Source organism: Notothenia rossii (assembly GCF_949606895.1).
Source record: "Notothenia rossii genome assembly, chromosome: 10".
Taxonomy (NCBI): domain Eukaryota; kingdom Metazoa; phylum Chordata; class Actinopteri; order Perciformes; family Nototheniidae; genus Notothenia; species Notothenia rossii.
Window position 1 is genome coordinate 60,693,839 of NC_136908.1, and position 25,561 is coordinate 60,719,399.

The following is a 25,561-nucleotide window of genomic DNA, read 5'->3' on the forward strand; positions in this document are numbered from 1 at the left end:
GCCAGCAAGGCCTTTAAACACATTAATCTGTCAGGAGCCTAAAACTACATACAATATATTTCATGCACATTTACATGGATGTACTACTAGTATTTAATTATACATAATAGAGTTGGTGTTCAAAGCTTAGATTTGTTCGTATCAATTCAGCGGGCACATGTTTAATCATGTCTAAACCTCACTGCAAAGCACTTTCTTAAAAGATATTTACTTCAATGCAGCACCATTATGGCCTTTTTGTAAACATAAAAGACTGAAGCAAGACTTCCATTCAATCCATGTGATCAAGGTCCCTAAATGTTGTTACTCAAGAATACACAACACAGCAATCTTGACTTTAATCACATTAAATATTTATTCAAAGAGTGTAACAGAACCAGTAGCAGCCTCTGTATGGTATTGTCTATGATGGGTCTTGTATTCCACATTCAAACGCCTGCACTACGTCCGGTTTCTTCGCATGCTGCCGTGCAGATGTGCCAGATGTGTCCTCTGAGTCTTTGAGGCCCAGCTGGAGGAGTGTCATGGCGGCATCTGAGCGCTGCCCGATGCACGCCATGTGAAGAGCTGCCAGCAGAAGAGAGCACAGGATGGGGTTCAACAGAGCTGCAAAGATTTGACAACTTATTGATTTGTTGTTCTATAATCAGTTAACGGTTACAGTGATTTTTCATTAAAAACAATTGGAACAAAATGCGGTTCTCATCCTCTTAAATGTACATTCTTTTCTCCGTTTGATTATTACATGTAATATCATTGGGGTTTGTGGACTGACAAAACAAGATATTTAAATATCTCACCTTGGACGTTAATGACACTTTATCACCATTTTCTGGCACTTCACAGACCAGATAATAATGAAAAAAATAAAAGTAGCAGTCCTAGTCGTAAGGGGATCATACTGGTATTTATTTATACTTTAATTATTTTTATTTTGACCTTCCAGGAAGCCATTGGTTTGCATAATATTTTGTTTTATGTCGATCCACATTTGCTGTCATTATTGCAGGCTAAGCCTTAGCTGCTGCACAAGTAAATAACACATATTGCATTATTCATAAAGTAGTCTTTTTCAGAAATGCTTTTCATAGTTTTTGTTAACTTTGCCGTCACATTGACTATAAGTAAGCAAGGAGGAAACACTTGAGTGCACATTCTTTAAACTAGAAATGTTAGCTTTGAAGCCTCTATTGTTGTAAAGATATTTATGGTTTGAAACCTCATTTTCAGCGGCTTCCTGTTTGTTAAAAACCACTGTAGCCACTGTAGTCGAAGTTTAAAACTGCTTACCAGTTCTTCCCTTTTTGTCCCGAACATGAAGATCAGCCCCAAACTCAAGCAGTGTTTTTATAGTAGACGTGTGGCCCTCCTGAAAGACACAGATTAAAATAGGAAAGACATGTTATCTCCACGTAGCCCCAGCAGGGGAAGAAGTGCCCTTTAGGTATTCACTAATCTGACCTTTGCAGCGTAGTGCAGGGCAGTGAGCTGGATGTCAGTCGTCCTCTGGTTCACGTCTACATTCAGCTCCTTCACCAGGAAGCGCAGCGCCTCGTTCTGCCCGGTAACAGCAGCCTGATGCACCGCCTGAGCCCCGACACTGTCAGCTGCTGCTGGAGACGCCTGCAGAAAACAGTTATTGTTATTTTGTTGTACGATAATGAAAATAAAAGATACATAATTAAGAAATGTTCATGTGAAAATAATCTGAAACCTGGGGAACAAAGCAACAGATAAGACAGACGACTCAGATCGTGTTGCAATGCTAAAAAAAAAGTTTCTAGAGGGCCCTGATATTATAGAGAGTGAGTCAGTAAGTGATACCTCATTCACACCAACGCAACTCCGGTTCAAGCTCCGTGCTAGAGCTTTTCATGTTCAGAACCGGTTCTTCGGTTTAGCTCCGGCTCTTTTCACAACGCCCAGAGTCCGACTGGTGCTGCGTCATTGCGTCATCGTTTGCTTCATGACGTAACCGTTTGCGTGCCTGCTTCATAAAGCCAAACCGCGCGGAAACCCCTCACAGCTGACACCGGCAACAACAACAATGGCCGATTGTGCTCCAGCTTCCTCTGTACCTCTTCAGAAGACCAGATTCCCAGTAGGTAGCTGGTCTCTTCAGTGGACCACTGCTGCTTGTTAAGTTTCTCCATCGTTGTGTACAAACTGGATAAAAGGCGGGCTTTTTGTTGTTGTTCAGGAGTTGATCCCGCCCCTGCCCCCGCCCCCGCCCCTGCCCCCGCCTCGAGGTAAGCGTGACGTATGCAGTGCTTTTGCTCTGGCCGGATAATTTTTTGGTGCTCGAAATGAACCGGATTACAGAGCTAAGAGGCTGCTCCGCTGCGGTGTGAACAGGAAAACCCGGTGCTTTTCAAGCTCCAGCTCCGAACCGGCCCTGAAACACCGTTGGTGTGAACGAGGTATATGTAACATTTATTTATAAAGCGCTTTTCCCAGACTTAGTCACAAAGTGCTTGACAAAGCATTGAAACATCATACGAATCATAAAAGATGAAATGACCACACAAGCCACGTGTTAAGAAGTCCTAAAAACACAATACATTGTGAGAAACACAAGTTACCCAAACGCCTGCCCAAACAGGAATGTCTTTAGATGACATTTAGCAGAGTCTACAGAGTCAGCGGACCGTAGATGTGAGTACTTGCCCAATTTAGCAGAAGCTGATTTAAAAAGGCCTTTTCTTTTTACCTGGTGTTTTTCTAAAAGCAGCCTGGCTACAGAAATGTGTCCGTTCCTCACGGCGTCCATGAAAGGAGTCGCTCCACAGCTGTCAGGACTGTCGGGGGGGTAGACACATCTGGGAGAAAACGGAAGAGACAGTCAGACAAGTGTGAGACCTGCAATATACTGTATGTATTAGGGGTGGTGGAAATAATCGATACAGCAAAGTATCGCGATACTTTGCGTGGCTATATTGTATCGATACACAGACGCCAAGTATCGATATTTTATTATATAAACTATTCATATTGCAATTCCAAATTAAAGTTTTGGTAACAATTGCTTTTTCAACCCACTAGAACAGGGGTCGGCAACCCGCGGCCCACGGGCCGCATGCGGCCCTTTAAGCCCTCTGCTCTGGCTCCCTTGAGCTTAGACAAAAATAGGAAGGAAATAAAATAAAAGTATTTGTAGGACTATTTATATTTTGTTGCATGGTTGAAAATGTTTCGTATCTTGTATTTTGAGGTGATACTGTGACACATACAAATAAAAAACAAAACGGTATTAATTAGGTCAACTAAAATTTGCGTCACATCCTGCTATAGGTCCCGCACGAGCGCCTTTTCCTGCGGGTGAATAACCAGACCCCCGGCTCGATGAGCAAACTATGGATAAATCAAAGAAAAATACCGGAGGAACACAGGATTTAATTCTGTGTGGACATAGTTATATGCTTTCACAGCAAACGATGCTGGTTTACCGGTATGTTTGATATGTAGAGAGAAGTTGTCAAAGGTGCTACAGCCTTTACGTATCGAGGAACAACGGGAACAACACGGAGAGGAAGACAGCTGACGATCTTCAGTCATAATTCAATGGGGTATGTCATTTATTTCAGAAAACACTTTTTGTTATATTCCATGGAATGCTCTTAACGTCCCGATAGCAATGAATATCTGAAGTGCTTTGACAATAAATACATACAAACATTAATCTCTGGAAGCCGTAGCGCTGTAAAAAGCACGACCAATCATCTGAGCCGGCCCGGCTAAAATAACTGGATGGCCTACCTGCCTGTCAGCCTTCCATCTGTGCACACATTTATCTCGTGGCCTCCTTGTTCATGTGCGCGTTCGTGTGTGTTGGAGGAGGGGCTCTGTGAGAAAGTCTGAAGGAAGAGGCATATTTTTCCCGGTTGTGTATTTTCAAATTCTAGCGCACTCGAGCTGGTTTCTCCATTCTTACCCACCTTTAACTCTTTTTAGGGTGCAGCTATAGGTTTTATTTATTTCAAAGTGGGCCCATTTTAATAATATTTCCTTTCCATTTCCTTCAAATGTGCAGAGGACTCCCCAAGTGCTGTGTTTAATTTATTTTAAAGTAGGCCTGTGTATTATTTCTAATTCTCCTTATAGGAGTTCTTTGTTTCTTATTAGAGGTTAACAGTTTTATATAATGTAATAAATAGCCTAATAAATGCAATACAACTGTAGTTTTTGTCTGATATAACAATAAATACAACTTTATTAGCTATCAAGCTATGAAATATGTTTTGCGGCTCCAGACAAAATTTTTTGGGGGAAAAAGCAGCAAAATGGCTCTTTTGGTCAAAAAGGTTGCAGACCCCTGCACTAGAAGATGGTGCTGAGCTTTTTCTTGTGCAGGGGTAAAGTCAGTGGGATTAGCAGGAAGTTAGTCAAACAAAGATGGAGTCAGCGGGGAAAGATATCAGAAATGCAATATATCGTATCGCAATACTTGGCATATCGTAGAATCTTAATACTATCGTATCGTGGCTTAAGTATCGCGATAGTATCGTATCGTGGGGAGCCTGGTGATTCCCACCCCTAGTATTTCTATCCCAAACAAGGGGTGGGAAATGTAAGTAAACAAACGATCTTTTCAGCTTAGCTACTTACATATTTGAGTGTTGGTTTTAAATCATAATATGTAACTTTCTAGTGTTTTCTATTTGTTTTATGTGAAATATTCCCCATACAAAATGTTTACATACCTCTCCAGCAAGATGCTAACAACCTCCTCGCAGCCGTGCATCGCTGCATGATGAACAGAGAGAGTACTGGTTATAATCTGACAATGAACACAAAGATCATTCAAGTAACAGGAGAGAGAAACATTTTTTATTTGACTCAGTCCTTCACTCAGTGATCACCTGAAACAGATGTTATTCATGTAGTAAAACCACAAGGGGAAGTGTTAGGAATTAATTTGGGTAGAACTTGACTTTATGACAGAGACGTTATTGAACATTGCATTGCAGTCTGCTTACAAAGACAACAATTGAAACGGAGCTACAAAGACTCGAGTGCTACAAGATGTAATGGTGTAAACCAGAGCACGTCTTACCTGCAGTGTGTAGAGGAGTCCTCTGCGTCTTGCTCTCCGTCCTCCAGACGTCCGGCCTGATAAGAAGCAGCTGTTTTATGACCAGAGGATCCCCCTCCCTGCAGGCGATTTGGAAACAGTTCCAGCCATCTTTGTTTCTCAGCTGAGGGTCAGCACCGAGACTCAGCAGCTCCTCGATCACAGAGAGGTTTCTCCTGGTGCAGGCCATCATCAGGGGGGTCCTGAGAGAGAAGAGAGACTGATACACTCACAGAACACAGGGGTTGTTGCTGTTGTTGCTGTTGTTGCTGTTGTTGGTTTTCTTGTAGATATAGTTAATTTTTTGTTTTTGTTTGTTTGTTTGTTCACTATGTAAAGCAGCCTTGGGTCCCATGAAAGGCGCTATACAAATGTAATCTATTATTAATATTTTACAGGAAATACTGTATAAATATCTATAAATAGAAGAATCACATTTCTAAATAATTGTCTTGTATTTTTTTCCTCTTTAGTTTAATTTGGACTAGACAGCGTCAAATATACTGCGCATTTTTGTCGTGACTTTCACACTTTTACATGCATTACATCCCATAATAAGTGATTTTTCTTGCATCATATAAAAAGTAATTACAAATGTGAATGCAAATAATGGATAACAACATTTATATTAATATTCACGTCTCATATCGTTCAATTTGACATCATTATTAAGTTGATTTAGTAGATTTTACATCTATTGCCTTGTTCGGACAGTGAAATAGTCAGCAGGATTTGGGATACTGATTAATACAAAATATAATAATTGTGCACTGCAAGAAATCATTTTGAGTTTAGATGGACAGAATATTGTTTTAAACTTCTTAAAAAATAAAACAGACCTTTGCAGCTTGTTGTTATCTTTGACGGACTCGTACAACACGAGGCAAACATTAAGCCACAGTCGATACGAAGAATTGTGCTTTCTTTGTCTCTTCATCACCGTTTCCACTGTATGTTATACACGTGTTTTGTAAATATATATAAAAGGGATAGTTATCGGTCTTTAAAAAACATGTTAAAAAGATTCTCCTTCGAGCCGGAATTGAACCAGCGACCTAAGGATTTCAGCTTTCCGCCTCTACAGTCCTCCGCTCTACCAACTGAGCTATCGAAGGGAACTGGCATTGACCACCGTGCAGTTGGTATTTAAAGATCAAGAGGGCGCAATTTCTCCTCGTTTTTTTAAATTATTTTTGACTCATGTATACTCACCAGTCAGCTTTCTTCAGACTGTCCACTTTGGCTCCTTCACGGAGAAGATAGCTAACACACTCCTGATGTCCCATAGAAGCAGCCTCGTGCAGCGGCCTCTTGTAGTCGTTGTTGTAAACATCCACATCCACGCCAACCCGCTTTATTAGATACTCCACAATGTCAAGGTGTCCCTTTCTGGCAGCGTAGTGCAGCAAAGTGTCTCCTGACCGACCAAAGTGTTTATTACTGACTGTCTGAAGAGCCACGGAGCCTCCTGATGTTACCTGTTTCTCCAGGGAGTTTAACTGTCCCTCCTGAGTGAGCTTTACCAGCTGTTTTAACGTGTTTTCGTCCATGCTGGGTGCAGGTTAAAGGCTGCTGCAGGTAAACAAGGTCACTAACTGGTCAATTCATAGAAAATAGTTAAGCTAGGCTTCTTGAAGACATGCTGGAATAAATTGTTTACCAGTTTCTATTGCAGAGTAGGAATAAATTAAATGGCCAACCATGACCTTACACTGTGACTGCGTTACCACAAATAAAGTATAAGAAAAAATGCAGAAACAAACTAAATCTATTATGAATATTTTGTAATTATTATTATATAGAAAATGTGATGTTATTTGAAAGTAAATAATGTTTTCGACTTAAAAGACAACGTTTGATACACAAATATTTAAGATAGCACTTATAGTTGATAATGAAATAACACATGTATGTATTAAGTACAAATAATGTATTCATATATGTAATTTATTCTTGTTTATGTACTCAAGTAGAAGAAACTTTAAATAAGGAATACATCTTAGTCGTCCTTTTCGGCAGACCGGCACCCTAGGCATTGTGGGAAATGTAGTTTTTGTGACAACGTGCGATTTGGCTCGTTAAAATAGTCCCACATTTCTTTAACTCGCTTTTTTCTTCAATGATTTTAAAATATAAGTAATCTGCCAAATCGTAGCTATATACATACCTATGTACGTGTGTGGCAATGCCCCCTTGTTTAAATGAAGCTTATAAACACGTTTCTTTCTCTCACATCGTGACTAAAGTCCTTTAAATAACAGCAGAAAACCCGTAGTTTTCACAGCAGATATAATTATGTTTTCAGTATCACTGCTGGTTCTGTTAATTTATGAGCGCTAATCCAGTGTTTGGCAACATGTCAGCAAAGGACTCAGCGTTGGTGAACAAGATGAGTCACATCTGGAGGGAAGAAGGAGAAGGAGAAGGAGAAAAAAAAGTGGGGGATACAGAAAAGTGGGATTGTTGGTCAGAGTCTCAGTCCTAAAAGGTTTTACAACATGGACCATGAACAGCAGGAATGAAACTGACCGCATTGCCACCTTCTTTGTCTGGTAGGTACATTTATGATATATTACGTTTGCTTTGATTGTGGTCCTTATTGATAATTTACACTTCAGACCAACAGGGGCACACCTCCTAATTCATTTCTTCTAAAGTGCACTGTTAGCGAAAAACGACACAGTTCGTTTTTGTGCATGTCAATGGTCTGCAAAGGCTATTTTTCATTGCTTATTTCGACACATGTTTTGTTTATTTTGACCTATTTATGCAGCTTTGTTGTATGTGTTGGACAAGAGAACTTTCTGTCCTTTTAAACTGAAAGAAATTGTTTCAGGATAATTTAAAAATCTGTCCTTTTAACTTTTTATTTAAAGAACAATTGAAAACAAGCTACAAGCTCCATGACACAGTTTACTGATGTGTCAATACAATTTTGGTAGTTTTATGTGTTCTTTCTCTTTTTGTATACATCTTTCTGCCTTGCAGGAAGGGCTTTCCCCTCTTTAAGCTTGTTTGATAGAAACATCAACATTAACAACTTAACTCCAATAGAAATCAATAAAATGTTACAGCATTGTGAAGAGAGTTTCAGATAAAGCAGACTACTCTATCCAGGTTAGGTTTTTTTTGTTGCAGTGATTTAAGTGGTTGGATTCGGACCGGACCCACACCCCCTTTACCTACAATTACATTGTTATATTGCAACTTTTTAGGAACTTCTGGAAATTATTTATGTATTTAAACTTATCAATGATCCCTGGGTAGAGCAAATAAACTATTGTAAAACAGGAGATAACCTTTTTACTGATATTTAATGTAATATATTTGACACAATCTTCAAATTAACTTTACAAATGGTACAAAACAACATGAGGATTTGCATCTGTTGGTGCAAAAACATTGACATTGTGTCTAGAAATGCATTGAGATAGGATAACATATCACATGTAAATGTATTGCATTGTAATTTAAAGAGTTTGGAGTGGATTACCAATTTTTTGTTTTGGCTGCAGACCAGAGAGACTGTGTTTGGCCTCAAGCATCTGAAGCTAATCCGGTCCAGATGTTTTTGTGCTGCTCTAAACATGTGACAAACAATCTAGAAAGCAATGCATGACTAATTGTCCTGTCCTAGTTTAGTTATCAGGTTTCTAAGGAAGTGGTTAAATGTAAAAAACAGATGTCCACTTCTTAGGGTGTGAAATGATTAAGAAACGAAAAGCGTGTTACTTCCTGCTGAAGTTTAGGCTGAGGAAAATAATGATCGCAATGAAAGCCAGATATCGAATATAAGAGGAGATAGAAATGAAAGGATTTTTGAGATGTGGGACGGATAAGATGTGCTTTTTGTCCTTCATTGTTTAAGCATTTATATTCTGTAGGCCTGGAATCAGGAAGGAAGGAACTGGTGGAAGGTTTTAGAAAAAATGCAGCCACATGTGTCCGCAGGCCTCAGTGAGTTTACAGCAGATCAGGTTAGCTGGCAGTTTGTCACAGAAACAAACAAAACTGTATAAAAATGTGTGCCCAAAAATATATTTCTGTGTGTCTTTGAAATGGAACATATTTCTCACTGTTTTAACTTTTAAATTACAATTTGAGTATGTGGCAATCTAACCAACCCCTCAAGTAGTCTTAAAGGGGCCCTATTACGCTTTTATTGCGTCTTCCCTTTCCTGTAGTGATTTATAGGTTTGTGTGCATGTAAACGGTCTGCAAAGGCTACAATTCCAAAGCTTCTATTAGCTAGCGCTCCAACACATTGTACGTGATAAGCTAAGGGGCGGGACATCTCTGAGCGGTTGACCAATCACAAGAGAGCCGGCCAACTAACCAATCAGAGCAGACTGGGCTCTGGTTTCAGACAGAGGGTGAAAAGAGGTGCTGCAGCACAGACAGTATGAGAACAATAAAGAGCTTTTTGAACATTAAAGCATGGAGACATGTAGAGACACTACATACTGATATACACCTGAACATCAGCAGGAGAGGACTCTTTAAAGTAGAGACACTACATACTGATATACACCTGAACATCAGCAGGAGAGGACTCTTTAAAGTAGAGACACTACATACTGATATACACCTGAACATCAGCAGGAGAGGACTCTTTAAAGTAGAGACACTACATACTGATATACACCTGAACATCAGCAGGAGAGGACTCTTTAAAGTAGAGACACTACATACTGATATACACCTGAACATCAGCAGGAGAGGACTCTTTAAAGTAGAGACACTACATACTGATATACACCTGAACATCAGCAGGAGAGGACTCTTTAAAGTAGAGACACTACATACTGATATACACCTGAACATCAGCAGGAGAGGACTCTTTAAAGTAGAGACACTACATACTGATATACACCTGAACATCAGCAGGAGAGGACTCTTTAAAGTAGAGACACTACATACTGATATACACCTGAACATCAGCAGGAGAGGACTCTTTAAAGTAGAGACACTACAGACTGATATACACCTGAATATCAGCAGGAAAGGACTCTTTAAAGTAGAGACACTACATACTGATATACACCTGAACATCAGCAGGAGAGAACTCTTTAAAGTAGATACACTATACTGATATACACCTGAACATCAGCAGGAGAGGACTCTTTAAAGTAGAGACACTACATACTGATATACACCTGAACATCAGCAGGAGAGGACTCTTTAAAGTAGAGACACTACATACTGATATACACCTGAACATCAGCAGGAGAGGACTCTTTAAAGTAGAGACACTATATACTGATATACACCTGAACATCAGCAGGAGAGGACTCTTTAAAGTAGAGACACTACATACTGATATACACCTGAACATCAGCAGGAGAGGACTCTTTAAAGTAGAGACACTACATACTGATATACACCTGAACATCAGCAGGAGAGGACTCTTTAAAGTAGAGACACTATATACTGATATACACCTGAACATCAGCAGGAGAGGACTCTTTAAAGTAGAGACACTACATACTGATATACACCTGAACATCAGCAGGAGAGGACTCTTTAAAGTAGAGACACTATATACTGATATTCACCTGAACATCAGCAGGAGAGGACTCTTTAAAGTAGAGACACTACATACTGATATACACCTGAACATCAGCAGGAGAGGACTCTTTAAAGTAGAGACACTATATACTGATATACACCTGAACATCAGCAGGAGAGGACTCTTTAAAGTAGAGACACTACATACTGATATACACCTGAACATCAGCAGGAGAGGACTCTTTAAAGTAGAGACACTACATACTGACATACACCTGAACATCAGCAGGAGAGGACTCTTTAAAGTAGAGACACTATATACTGATATACACCTGAACATCAGCAGGAGAGGAGTCTTTAAAGTAGAGACACTACATACTGGTATACACCTGAACATCAGCAGGAGAGGACTCTTTAAAGTAGAGACACTACATACTGATATACTCCTGAACATCAGCAGGATAGGACTCTTTAAAGTAGAGACACTACATACTGATATACACCTGAACATCAGCAGGAGAGGACTCTTTAAAGTAGAAAAACACTACATACTGATATACACCTGAACATCAGCAAGAGAGGACTCTTTAAAGTAGAGACACTACATACTGATATACACCTGAACATCAGCAGGAGAGGACTCTTTAAAGTAGAGACACTACATACTGATATACACCTGAACATCAGCAGGAGAGGACTCTTTAAAGTAGAGACACTATATACTGATATACACCTGAACATCAGCAGGAGAGGACTCTTTAAAGTAGAGACAGTACATTCTGATATACACCTGAACATCAGCAGGAGAGGACTCTTTAAAGTAGAGACACTACATACTGATATACACCTGAACATCAGCAGGAGAGGACTCTTTAAAGTAGAGACATTACACACTGATATACACCTGAACATCAGCAGGAGAGGACTCTTTAAAGTAGAGACACTACATACTGATATACACCTGCAAATGAGCATATGTCTTCTTTAAAGTGTGTTATATAAGTGTAAATCACAGGTGTGTAAGCAGCTGTATAGATACGTCCCTTGTCAAACGTAGTTAGTGTTTTTTATTTCAGACGTTCACACTAATGATTATCTTTTTCAGCTGAAAGGACCAAGAAGAAGCAGCTTGACAGTTAAATGTCTATGCAGAAAAACCCTGAATCTTTAGCCATGTCTTTTGACTGTTTATACACAAGGCCTGTTATCTTATTAATACATATTTCAAACGTTTTACGTCACTTTGAGCTCTGTTGCCAAGCTTCAGTGTCAATACTCCTCAGAAGAAAAGGCAAAATCCTTCAATGTGTCATTGTTAGGCCAAGGAATATTTAATCTTTCAACTTCTCTTGAGTCACTTAATAGCTCTTTTTTTCTGTGTGTTTGCAGCTGTTGTTCAAAGCAACGATGAAATATGGCTCTCCTGAGAAAAGGTAAGTGAATGTGCTGTGAATGCAAAGTGGCAGGTTTACCGTCTCAGGTTGTAAACATTACGTTGAGGCAAAGAAGCTACGTCTTCTCCAGATTGTATTTGGGTAAAGTCTATGAAAGGAAGTCCCAAACTTCCCAGAAGGAAAGCATCTAGTGTGTGTGTGTGTGTGTGTGTGTGTGTGTGTGTGTGTGTGTGTGTGTGTGTGTGTGTGTGTGTGTGTGTGTGTGTGTGTGTGTGTGTGTGTGTGTGTGTGTGTGTGTGTGTGTGTGTGTGTGTGTGTGTGTGTGTGTGTGTGTGTGTGTGTGTGTGTGGCCTAGCATTACTATACTTGTGGGGACCTAAATCTGTTTACACAGTGACGTGTGGGGACTCGCGTCCCTTATAGGGACATAATGGAGGTCCCCATGAGGGGAATCATTCATTTTAGGGTGAAGACTTGGTTAGGGTTAGGGCTAGGGTTAGGCATGTGTTGGTTATGGTTACGGCCCGTCCACACAGCAGCGTAAAAAAAATCTTGAAAATCTTGGAGGTGGGCGTGTCTGAAAGCTTGGGGATTTTTTGCGAGCAACGCGACCAACAACCAATCACATGAATATCCCGCCCCCGACATACAAAGCAAAAAAACCCGGGGATTTTATGCAAGCAATATATATATATATATAAAATCCCCAAACAGGCGAAAACCTACCAGTTTCACCCACTGCCTCTGCCACCTCCCTCCATGCCTGGTTCCTCCGGTTTGTATCCCGGTAAATAGTTACTGGCCATAAAGAACCGGGTGATTTGCTACCGTAATTTCTCGTTTGGAAAATGAGGAAATGAACTGCGGTCTGGCTCTCCCAGTTTACACGCGGTTTGATTGGCTAGCGCTTGTACTGTCAGATTTGCATAAACGGGATTTGATTGGCTGACGCTTCCAGCTCAGCTTCAAAAGTTGAACATTGCTCAACTTTTGAATCCTGAAAACCTTCGCTTTGCTTGCAGTTCGGCGAAAAGCGAAGCAAAGTGACGTCACCCCATTCAAAGTGAATGGGCAGAAGTGTTGGAAGATTTTTTTAACGCTGCTGTGTGGACGGGCCGTTAAGGTTAGGATAAGTCTCCAGGAAATGTATGAAAGTCAATGTAATGTCCCCTGAAGTGATGTATACATGGGGGGGGGGGGGTGTGTGTGTGTGTGTGTGTGTGTGTGTGTGTGTGTGTGTGTGTGTGTGTGTGTGTGTGTGTGTGTGTGTGTGTGTGTGTGTGTGTGTGTGTGTGTGTGTGTGTGTGTGTGTGTGTGTGTGTGTGTGTGTGTGTGTGTGTGTGTGTGTGTGTGTGTGTGTGTGTGTGTGTGTGTGTGTGTGTGTGTGTGTTGGGGGAGGGTGTGATGAGGTAACCATATGAGAGGCTGTAAGGAGTATCCAGCCAGTGTGTAAACAGCACTTTGGACTGAATGCAAACTAGTCAGCTCCGTAAGTGAAACTGGGATTTCCAAAAATATTACGCATGCTTTCCATTTTGTTCAATTCTTTTTATCTCTCCGTCCAAAGCAATCCAAATATGTGTGCTAGAAATCATACATCTGCCTCCCAGGGTCAGTGAGTCCTGAATATCTCAGGTGCAGATGTAGTTATGGCACCTGAAAGAGCAGACGTGATAAAAGTGTCCGGTGAACGGTTGCAGATGGAGATTTAATCCTCCTTTAGATCTGGTCTGCAATACATAGTATACCTTTTCTGACGCTATGAGAAAAAGCACGATCCTATATATCAGTAAACTCAGTTTTATGTTGATGCTAAAGACCCAGATTACAGTCTGATTGGATACCACCTCATGTATGTTTGATTCCTCTGTTTCCAGTTAACCAGATCCTGGTGGTGCTCCTGCTGCTCATGGTGTGTCTCCTGCTGCACAGCTCACTGCTCGGAGCCTCGCCTCGACCCAAACCCGCAGGTATTTCCACACAGGTTATATTTCAATCTTTGTAAGGCAAATTAAACTGACTTTAAATGTGTATTGTATGTATAAGCAGAGATGGCACAAGTCATCATTTACATCCTTTACTCAAGTAGAAGTACAGATACTCATGTTTAAAAATACTCTGGTGAAAGTAGAAGTACTGACTAAACTTCTTTACTCAAGTCAAAGTAAAGAGGCTTTGAAATGTACTTCAGTAAAAAGTACCCATAACTAGCAGCTGTTTTAAAGAGTACCTGACCTCCCTTTATATTAATAGAACAATAATGTCATTGTTAGCTAATGAATGTTTCCATGCTGAACAACGGCAACATGACAACGTTTCCATTGGTCCCTCTTCTTTAGAGAAGACCAGGAAATGATGGATACACGGATCGTGTTCAAATCAATAGGCACGCAATGACTCTAAGTAATAATGATCACGCCACCAAACACACATTCAGACTAAAGGAACCAGCCTGTTTGGAAAATGTAAGAAGTAGAAAGTACAGGTATTTGAGTTCAACATGTAAGAAGTAGAAAGTACAGGTATTTGTGTTCAACATGTAAGAAGTAGAAAGTACAGGTATTTGAGTTCAACATGTAAGAAGTAGAAAGTACAGGTATTTGTGTTCAACATGTAAGAAGTAGAAAGTACAGGTATTTGAGTTCAACATGTAAGAAGTAGAAAGTACAGGTATTTGAGTTCAACATGTAAGAAGTAGAAAGTACAGGTATTTGTGTTCAACATGTAAGAAGTAGAAAGTACAGGTATTTGAGTTCAACATGTAAGAAGTAGAAAGTACAGGTATTTGTGTTCAACATGTAAGAAGTAGAAAGTACAGGTATTTGAGTTCAAAATGTGAGAAGTAGAAAGTACAGGTATTTGTGTTCAACATGTGAGAAGTAGAAAGTACAGGTATTTGGGTTCAACATGTAAGAAGTAGAAAGTACAGGTATTTGAGTTCAACATGTAAGAAGTAGAAAGTACAGGTATTTGTGTTCAACATGTGAGAAGCAGAAAGTACAGGTATTTGGGTTCAACATGTAAGAAGTAGAAAGTACAGGTATTTGGGTTCAACATGTAAGAAGTAGAAAGTACAGGTATTTGGGTTCAACATGTAAGAAGTAGAAAGTACAGGTATTTGGGTTCAACATGTAAGAAGTAGAAAGTACAGGTGTTTGTGTTCAACATGTAAGAAGTCAAAGTAAAAAGCCATCAGAAAAATAAGTAGTTGAGTAAAGTACTGGTACCAGAAACATGTACTGAAATACAGAAACAAAGTATTTGTACTCCACTGCTTCCCACCTCTGGTTAAAAACTCCTTAATTCTCAGATGACTGGAAGAGCCTCGGAGGTGCAGGTGGATCTGGTCTCTCCGCAGCGAGAGATCCAGATGTGGATGATGTCGTCCCCATCGTCATCTGTGCATCAGAGGAGAGAATCGGAGCCACCATGGCGTCCATCAACAGCGTCTCCAGCAACACACACTCCAACGTCTTCTTCTACATCGTCACGCTTCGGGACGCCGTGAAACTCACAAGGTTTGTCTTAAAGCTCACCTATTGAGCAAAATCCACGTTTTCATGTCTCTTCTACATCAACATGTGTCCCCTCTTCTTCATGTCTCTTCTACATCAACATGTGTCCCCTCTTCTTCATGTCTCTTCTACATCAACATGTGTCCCCTCTTCTTCATGTCTCTTCTACATCAACATGTGTCCCCTCTTCTTCATGTCTCTTCTACATCAACATGTGTCCCCTCTTCTTCATGTCTCTTCTACATCAACATGTGTCCCCTCTTCCTCATGTCTCTTCTACATCAACATGTGTCCCCTCTTCTCCATGTCTCTTCTACATCAATATGTGTCCCCTCTTCTTCATGTCTCTTCTACATCAACATGTGTCCCCTCTTCTTCATGTCTCTTCTACATCAACATGTGTCCCCTCTTCTCCATGTCTCCTCTACATCAACATGTGTCCCCTCTGTGGAAAGAGACTCTGAAAGTTTCAGGAACAAAGATTCTCTCTCTTTTTGATCCATTTCTATAAAAACCTGTCTGAAAATGAGCTGATCAGATTTTGGCCACTTTATGATGTCATAACGATGTTTTGTCTTGTGTAACCATTGGCCAATCAGCAACCAAGGTAGCCCCCCCCCCCCCCCCCCCCCTTATCACCTGAATCTCCTCCTAGAGCACCATTGAGTTCTTTGTAACCAAATGTCTCTCAGAGGGGCGTGGGGAGGGGCTCCTTATTTTCATCTAAAGTAACAGACAGAGAATCATCACTTTGGAAACAGGGCTGAAACAGAGGGGATTATGGGTAATACTGCAATGATCTGTGTGGGGTTTCAGCCAATCAGAGACAGGCTCTGTATATATCTGAGACCTGTGATATATTGATGAAAAACAGGATAACAGGGGACCTTTAAGAAAATCTAATCAGTTGCTAATCTGAGTATCAGAATCTAACATCCCAGATCTCACCGTATTGAAATCACAAATCAAAACTCACCTCTTCAGAACTGTTTTTAATCTGTAATGAATGTTGTGTTATATATATTTTAAGTGTGTTGTTTTAACTATGTCTTCATGATTTTTTACTCTATAAAGTGTTTTTGAGTTTCAAGAAAAGTGCTCCTATAAATAATTACTAGTGTTATTGCCTAAACTGATGAATATCATGTTTATTGACCTAATCTCACTTTCTTTGTGTTTTCCAGAAAGTACATAATGAAGTCTAAACTGAAAAGCATTAAATATAAGATCCTGGAGTTTAACCCCATGGTCCTGAAAGGGAAGGTGAAGCCAGACTCCTCTCGCCCTGATCTCCTGCATCCAGTGAGTTCTTTCTGGTATTTTCTGGTCTGTACTTTCGTGATGTGCCTGTCACAAAAAGGTCAAATAACTCTCGTTTTGTTTTTCAGCTCAACTTTGTGCGCTTTTACCTCCCTCTGCTCGACATCCACCATAAGAGAGTGATATACCTGGACGATGATGTCATCGTGCAGGGTAAGGAGCCTCTTTTTTAAATGATGTATCTTTCAGAAAAGTGGACCTCTTTGAACCAAATGTTGAAAAAAAAGTGAAAAGATATACATTACACGTCCTTACTACTGAGGTACAGTAGTGTCTATCTATCCATCTATCTATCCGTCCATCCATCCATCCATCCATCCATCCATCCATCTATCTATCTATCTATCTATCTATCTATCTATCTATCTATCTATCCATCTATCTATCTATCTATCTATCTATCTATCCATCCATCCATCCATCCATCTATCTATCTATCTATCTATCTATCCATCTATCTATCTATCTATCCATCTATCTATCTATCCATCTATCTATCCATCTATCTATCTATCCATCTATCTATCTATAAGGCTGTCCTGCGCGCAGAAGTTGTAAACTCGCTTGGTCGTCTTGAGCTGAAAGAAGCAGGGAATAAAATTAACATTAAAATTAACATTAAAAACACACACACACACACACACACACACACACACACACACACACACACACACACACACACACACACACGATAGAGGGCCCTATCAAGCTTTTGGGGGTTTGTCTGTCCTGTAGTGTTTTATATAGGTTTTAGTGCATGTGAATGGTCTGCAAAGGCTAAAATCACTGTATAACACTCACGCTTCTATTGGCTAGAGCTCCAACACATTGTACGTGATAGGCTAAGGGGCGGGACATCTCTTAGTTGATCACAACAGAGCCGACCAGCTAACCAATCAGAGCAGACTGGGCTCTGGTTTCAGACAGAGGGTGAAAAGATTGCGCTTTTTTTTTGCTTTTCAGGAGACATCAAGGATCTGTTTGATATAAAGCTGAAGCCGGGTCACGCTGCTGCGTTCTCCACAGACTGTGACCTGCCCTCCACTCATGACATGGTCCGAAGCATCGGCATGCAGGTGGAGCTTTATGTCTTCTCTTATCACTTTGTCATCAATAGACAAACAAATATAATGAGTTTTCTGCACAAAGCTATGCTGTTGTCTTTATCCAATGTCACAGACTACAGGATATTCACTTTGGTCCTTGGAGGAAATGATACCGAATGTTTTAGTTGTATTCCTTTGAAAAGACATTTAAACAGAGGTGGAAGAAGTATTCAGATCTTGTTCTTGAGTAAGAGTAGAAGTACTCAGATCTTGTACATGAGTAGAAGTAGAAGTACTCAGATCTTGTTCTTGAGTAAAATTAGAAGTACTCAGGTCTTGTACTTGAGTAAAAGTAGAAGTACTCAGATCATGTACTTGAGTAAAAGTAGAAGTACCAGAGTGTAGGAATACTCTGTTACAGTAAAAGTCCTGCATTCAAAATGTTCCTCAAGTAAAAGTATTCTCATCAAAATATAGTTAAAGTAGCGACAGTAAAAGTAGTCATTGTGTAGATTGGTCCATTTCAGAATAATATATATGATATGTTTAAGCAATAGCTCACGACAGGCCGTGGTATATGCTCATTATATCACAGCTATGGGGCGTGGTTCGGCCCGACGCGACAACCCCCTTAGCTGTGATATAATGAGCATATATCACGGCCTGAAGTGAGCTATTGCTTTTATAAAACGGTTACCAAGTGTGGCAATATGAAAGAAAAATACACACTCTAATTTAAATAGTTTTTATTAGTAAATAATGATGTTCAAAATAAAATAGTCCATACTTGTCAACCCTCCCGATTTTCGCGGGAGACTCCCGATTTCATTGCCCTCTCCCGGTTTCCTCCCGGGGTCATATTTCACCCGCATTTCTCCCGATTTCTGACAAAATCAGATTTACACACGACTGTTTCCATTCGGACTTTAATACAGCTACACCATTGTTTGGTTTCCATGGTAACACGTCTCTTTAGCAGCGCGCGCAACTCAAAGTCTGAGAGGATGAGGCAGATATTCACAGAAAACAGAACAAGAATCGACAACTACTCTTGCTTGGCGTGGCGAGAATATTGCTCCACTTTCTCCGGTCCCCGAGATTGTGCTTCCAGTAAACCTGGAGAGAGCTTTCGCACCTGTGGCCACTAACGGTCATAATTTCTCTGCTTTGTTTCAAGACCCGCATCAGAAAGCTTTTGAATGGTGGTACTTTTCCAGTTGGTCTACCTGCTCTTCACGTAGCTCTGCATGTAGCAGTTTAGGTGCTTTTTTTTCTGGAGATAGGCACTGCTCAATCCACTCCTCCATACTATAGTAAGACCCCCCCGGAGGTCGAAGTTAATCTTAAATGTTTCCATTTTATGCTTTGTAAGTTTGTTTCGTAACGGAAGAAATTTAAATATATTTATAAAACTGACAAGTCAAATCAAGCAATCTGATTGGTCGATAGCGTTTTTGCGGACCTCTTTGATTACAGATTTGAAAACATCGTTGCTTGCTTTAAAAGTAGCACAACTCATTATGTTAAACCTTCAAAAGTATCTAGATATCCCTGCCCTAATGACAAACTGCACACTGAATATGTTTTGCCGTTTGATGTCTATGCCTGGACCGCTGCGTCAAAAAGGAGGGCTTCTGCCCCGTTACTTCTCCGCTGCTTTCTTGTTCCAGTATGAAAAGCAACCTGTTGCTTTTCAGCCCAACGGTATACTGTTTTTCTCAGACGCGGAGGGATACTGACTTGTTGTGAAAAGTAATTTACAATTCTACCCGTGGTATACGCTCAGTATATCACGGCTAAGAACCAATCAGATTGCTTGATTTGACTTGTCCGTTTTATTATTTATAATGATTGATCATGAAAGTGTTCTCAAAGCTGGTAAAGGTGCAGCTAGTTTGAATGACTTTGTATACTGCAGGGTAGCTTGTGGATTTACTCCAGGTGGAAATAAAGTCTGATTTAACACTTGATTATATTTCACACCATTCATCCAGATCTGTGAAGTAACTAAAGGTATTAAATACATGTAGTGGAGGAAAAGTACACAGTAGCAAAAAAAGGAAATACTCAAGTAAAGTACCTCAAAAGTGTTCTTAAGTAGAGTACTTGAGTAAATGTACTTAGTTACTTCCCACGTCTGCATTTAAATATTAAATGTCTGCGTCCTCTTCTCTGAGCTTTTCCTCTTTAGACAACATATATGGGCTTCCTGGACTACAGGAAACAGGAAGTGAGAGATTTGGGCATCAACCCCAGAGAGTGCTCCTTCAACCCCGGAGTGTTTGTGGCCGATATCAGCGAGTGGAAGAAACAGAAGATCACCAAACAGCTGGAGAAGTGGATGGAGGAGAATTTCAGGTAGGCACCGAGAGCAGTTCTGGAAACAATTATTTTTCCACATATGGGGTTTAAAGAGAAAGCTCTGGAGACTTTTAACCAAGAGTTGAATAATTTTTGTGCTGATTCTCTGTCTGTTACTTTAGATCAGGGGTCGGCAACCCCTGGCACGCGTGCCAACATTGGCACGCGGCACCGTAACCAGTGGCACACTAGGAATAAGTGGAATAAGTGTGCAAAATATTGAAATTGTATTTTCCGATCCTGAACGAGACCGCCGCCAGAGCGCGTCTCCCCGTTACCTGCAGAAGGAAGCCATGCACGTAACGCAGCCCCGCTCTCTTTATCTCCAGGTGACTTTCTGCCGCTTTCCTCCGTGGTGCAGTGCTGATCGTTTCACCACAGAGGAATAAAGCACTTCACTAATTGCAGTACCCATAAGGAGCTGTACAAATGCCGCAGTTTTTTCGTGGCTGTGTATTTAGTTGAAAGCCCAGTGGCGATCTGCTCATCTCTCATCGAAATAATATGCTACAAAGGGGCGGACTGGCCATCTGTGTGTTGAACTTTCTTGTCGGCTCCCAGACCGTAGTCGAGGAGGACAGAATCAACAAGCTTCAGGTTCAATAACCCACTTTAGCTTAAATGACTGGAGAGAGGCGAGCTCTTCTTGGGAGGCCGTTGCATTTATTTAGCTGTTCTTCTGTTTCACAAAATACATCACAGACCTCTGTTTTTCCGCTTCCTCGTTTCACTTCCATGACCCTAATATCATAGCATGTGTGCTCTGGAGAATCACAGAACGGACGATCGTCCTTATTATTATGCCGTTTAAACCAATTATTTAAAGGCGTTTGTTAAATTCGGCATCATGCGAGTTGCGCTGACAGGTCCACACACTGCTTCCCCGCCCTCCTGCTGATAGTTCACGAGCGTCCAACACCTCAACCCCACCCCCCTCCGGTTGATAATTCTCGATCGTTGACACCTATGGTTGGCACGCTGATAACAATTCTTTTTTTTAAATGGCACTTCATATCAAAAAGGTTGCCGACCCCTGCTTTAGATGAAAATAAGGAGCCCCTCCCCACGCCCCTCAGAGAGACATTTGGTTACAAAGAACACAATGGTGCTCTAGGAGGAGATTCAGGTGATAAGGGGGGTGGTACCTTGGTTGCTGATTGGCTAATGGTTACTCAAGCCAAAACATAGTTATGACATCATAAAGTGGCCAAAATCTGAACAGCTCATTTTCAGACAGGTTTTTATAGAAATGGATCAAAAAGAGAGAGAATCTTTGTTCCTGAAACTTTCAGAGTCTCTTTCCACAGAGGGGACACATGTTGATGTAGAAGAGACACGAAGAAGAGGGGACACATGTTGATGTAGAAGAGACACGAAGAAGAGGGGACACATGTTGATGTAGAAGAGACACGAAGAAGAAGGGACACATGTTGATGTAGAAGAGACATGAAGAAGAGGGGACACATGTTGATGTAGAAGAGAAATGAAAAAGAGAGGACACATGTTGATGTAGAAGAGACATGAAGAAGAGGGGACACATGTTGATGTAGAGGAGACAGGAAGAAGAAGGGACACATGCTGATGTAGAAGAGACATGAAGAAGAGGGGACACATGTTGATGTAGAAGAGACATGAAGAACAGGGGACACATGTTGATGTAGAGGACACAGGAAGAAGAGGGGACACATGTTGATGTAGAAGAGACATGAAGAAGAGGGGACACATGTTCATGTAGAAGAGACATGAAGAAAAGGAGACGCATGTTGATGTAGAAGAGACATGAAGAAGAGGGGACACATGTTGATGTAGAAGAGAAATGAAAAAGAGGGGACACATGTTGATGTAGAAGAGACACGAAGAAGAGGGGACACATGTCGATGTAGAAGAGACACGAAGAAGAGGGGACACATGTTGATGTAGAAGAGACACGAAGAAGAGGGGACACATGTTGATGTAGAAGAGAAATGAAAAAGAGGGGACACATGTTGATGTAGAAGAGACACGAAGAAGAGGGGACACATGTCGATGTAGAAGAGACACGAAGAAGAGGGGACACATGTTGATGTAGAAGAGACATGAAGAAGAGGGACACATGTTGATGTAGAAGAGACATGAAAAAGAGGGGACACATGTTGATTTAGAAGAGACATGGAGAAGAGGGGACACATGTTGATGTAGAAGAGACATGAAGAAGAGGGGACACATGTTGATGTAGAAGAGACATGAAGAAGAGGGGACACATGTTGATGTAGAAGAGACATGAAGAAGAGGGGACACATGTTGATGAAGAAGAGACATGAAGAAGAGGGGACACATGTTGATGTAGAAGAGACATGAAGAAGAGGGGACACATGTTGATGTAGAAGAGACATGAAGAAGAGGGGACACATGTTGATGAAGAAGAGACATGAAGAAGAGGGGACACATGTTGATGTAGAAGAGACATGAAGAAGAGGGGACACATGTTGATGTAGAAGAGACATGAAGAAGAGGGGACACATGTTGATGTAGAAGAGACATGGAGAAGAGGGGACACATGTTGATGTAGAAGAGACATGAAAAAGTGGATTTTGCACAATAGGTGACCTTTAAGCACTTGAAACTGTATTTTACACGTGCATGCTGCAACATAAATTATATTTGTAATATATGTAAAAGTTGTTTCCCCCTCTTCCTCCTGTCTTCCAGGCAGAACATCTACAGTAGTGCCATGGCAGGAGGAGTAGCGACCCCCCCCATGCTGATAGTGTTTCACGACAAATACACAACACTGGACCCTCTGTGGCACGTCAGACACCTCGGTGAGATCCTCTGTGCCAATCAGAAGCTAGCTTAGCATCGGAAATGCTAAGCTAAATAAAACAACATTTAAGGTGTTAGAGATGTGAGAAGTACTCAGATCTAGTACTTGAGTAAAAGTAGAAGTACTCAGATCTTATACTTGAGTAAAAGTAGAAGTACTCAGATCTTGTACTTGAGTAAAAGTACTCAGATATTGCACTTGAGTAAAAGTAGAAGTACTCAGATCTTGTACTTGAGTAAATGTAGAAGTACTCAGATCTTGTACTTGAGTAAAAGTACTCAGATCTTGTACTTGAGTAAATGTAGAAGTACTCAGATCTTGTACTTGAGTAAAAGTACTCAGATCTTATACTTGAGTAAATGTAGAAGTACTCAGATATTGTACTTGAGTAAATGTAGAAGTACTCAGATCTTGTACTTGAGTAAAAGTACTCAGATCTTGTACTTGAGTGAAAGTAAAAGTACTCAGATATTGTACTTGAGTAAAAGTAAAAGTACTCAGATCTTGTACTTGAGTAAAAGTAGAAGTACTCAGATCTTGTACTTGAGTAAAAGTAGAAGTACTCAGATCTTGTACTTGAGTAAAAGTAGAAGTACTCAGATCTTGTACTTGAGTAAAAGTAGAAGTACCAGAGTGTAGGAATACTCTGTTTCAGTAAAAGTCCTGCATTCAAAATGTTCCTCAAGTAAAAGTAGAAAAGTATTCTCATCAAAATATAGTGAAAGTAGCGACAGTAAAATTAGTCGTTGTGCAGATTGGTCCATTTCAGAATAATAGATATGATATGTTTTATAATGATTGATCATGAAAGTGTTCTCAAAGCTGGTAAAGGTGCAGCTAGTTTGAAGGACTTTGTATACTGCAGGGTAGCTGGTGGATTTACTCCAGTTTTAGATCTTATTTAAAAATAAGATATAAGTGTGAAATGATGCAGTTTTAACTCGTAAATCTCTCCTGTGTGCAGGCTGGAGTCCAGACGCCCGTTATGCAGAGAGTTTCCTGCAGGAGGCGCTCTTGCTGCACTGGAACGGCCCCTTTAAGCCCTGGAGCTACCCTGCTGTGCACCTGGACCTGTGGGAGAGGTGGTTCGTTCCAGACCCCTCCAGAAGGTTCTCCTTGGTACGACCCAAGAGTGAAAGCTAAAGAACATATCGGCCCAGTTCCAACACACACTCTCTCTCATTCTCTCTCTCACACACTCGCTCTCTCACACACACTCTCACTCTCTCTATATCTCTTTCTCTCACACACACGCACACAGCCGTTTCTTATTTTTGGAAACCTGTGTACTGTTTTTAAATGTGATGTTTATGAGTTACCTGTAAATAAACAAAGCTTTAGAATCAAATGTCTTCTACACTTCTACTGTTTTCTGGATTATACACGGGTATACGTTTATATCCTTAAAATACAATGGAATCTTCTAGTTTCTAACATCTGTATGATAAAACTGTCTTATTTTGGGCAGTTCACTAGTAAAAGTTTGCAGGGAGGATGTAGGGGTCGGGGGTCGGTTTAGGAATTGTGTTTTTTTTCTGGCATTTTAAAAATACTAAGACTTTCATTTTACATAGTATTCTCGGGAAACTCCAGTTTAAGGCCCCGTCCACACGGAGACGAAACGGAGACGAATACGAAATCAAAAAAGTCTTCCGTCCACACGGAATCGGCTCAAGAAACGTGTCCGTCCGCACGAGACCGCTGGAGACGCTGTAGTACATATGCCGGGCCTGTAGGTGGCGCTGTACTTCCGCCACAAAATACACCAAAAGCAGCGAAGAAGACCGATGACGATTATAATTATTATTATGTTATTATTGTTGCTGATGGTTGTGGTAGAGGAGCTGTACATACAGCACTAAAATCTGTATCATGGTCAGTAGCGTCTGGAGCACGAACGCAACCCTGTGATCCGCCATTCTTTCACACACACATACGGGTATTGGGCCGAGGGCGACACCGTACTTGCGGTATCCGCCATTTTACGCGAGGTGCAAGCAGGCCGAGGGTTTAGCCGTGTTACTTACTTGTTAGCTACAATACTGGTAGTACCAAATTATATCAATGGCCAATGATGAGGTTATGTTTAAAGTCCAGGGCCTTGGACTAGTCAGAATCAGAATACCTTTATTAGTCCACAGAGGGGAAATTTGCATCGTTACAGCAGGAAAGAGCCACAGACAGCTTAATGTTACCTATGTTAGGAAAAAAGTACTAAGTTATGATATAAAAAAATATAATAAAAAACGTGAGAAGTAAGAAAAAAGAAAATACTTTCCAAAATAAAAATCCTGTAACAGTCTAGGTGTTGCTAAGCTTCCTCTACTGAATATCATATTCTATTGCCTTAATCAATATCTAGTCAACTCTAAAATACCACATATATGCAATGGCACGATAATATTATTGTGACAAGTGGGGTATTCACCTGGTGTTTCCAGAAGATAGACGTAGATGCTGCCAAAATCGACCGAAGGCCACTTTCGAGGGTCGTTTTCCCATACCTCTGCAGGCAGTCTGTAAGGGCAATCCGACAACCCACA

The 25,561-nt window shown here is 40.7% G+C and overlaps 2 protein-coding genes across 4 annotated transcripts; one reads left to right on the plus strand and one right to left on the minus strand.

Moving 5' to 3' along the window:
• Positions 1-331: 331 nt before the first annotated feature.
• ankrd16 (ankyrin repeat domain 16) lies at positions 332-6,621 on the minus strand (the record flags this gene model as incomplete). 3 transcript variants are annotated; one of them, XM_079654413.1, is made up of 7 exons in its annotated part: positions 332-567; positions 1,291-1,369; positions 1,462-1,623; positions 2,711-2,819; positions 4,701-4,743; positions 5,054-5,274; positions 6,284-6,621. In XM_079654413.1, the coding sequence occupies 7 exons, from the start codon at positions 6,619-6,621 to the stop codon at positions 404-406; spliced, it is 1,116 nt and encodes a 371-aa protein (XP_079510539.1). In that variant the 3' UTR covers positions 332-403. The 3 variants fall into 3 exon arrangements, with proteins under 3 accessions (XP_079510539.1, XP_079510538.1, XP_079510540.1); XM_079654412.1 differs by having other exon boundaries at positions 332-606; XM_079654414.1 differs by lacking the exon at positions 6,284-6,621 and adding an exon at positions 5,911-6,243 and having other exon boundaries at positions 332-606.
• glt8d2 (glycosyltransferase 8 domain containing 2) lies at positions 6,511-24,366 on the plus strand. Its single transcript, XM_079654417.1, has 11 exons — positions 6,511-6,649; positions 7,435-7,623; positions 11,969-12,012; positions 13,851-13,943; positions 15,284-15,491; positions 16,673-16,790; positions 16,877-16,961; positions 17,772-17,884; positions 20,046-20,212; positions 22,904-23,016; positions 23,983-24,366. The coding sequence occupies exons 3-11, from the start codon at positions 11,994-11,996 to the stop codon at positions 24,159-24,161; spliced, it is 1,095 nt and encodes a 364-aa protein (XP_079510543.1). The 5' UTR covers positions 6,511-6,649; positions 7,435-7,623; positions 11,969-11,993; the 3' UTR covers positions 24,162-24,366.
• The last annotated feature ends 1,195 nt before the right edge of the window (positions 24,367-25,561 follow it).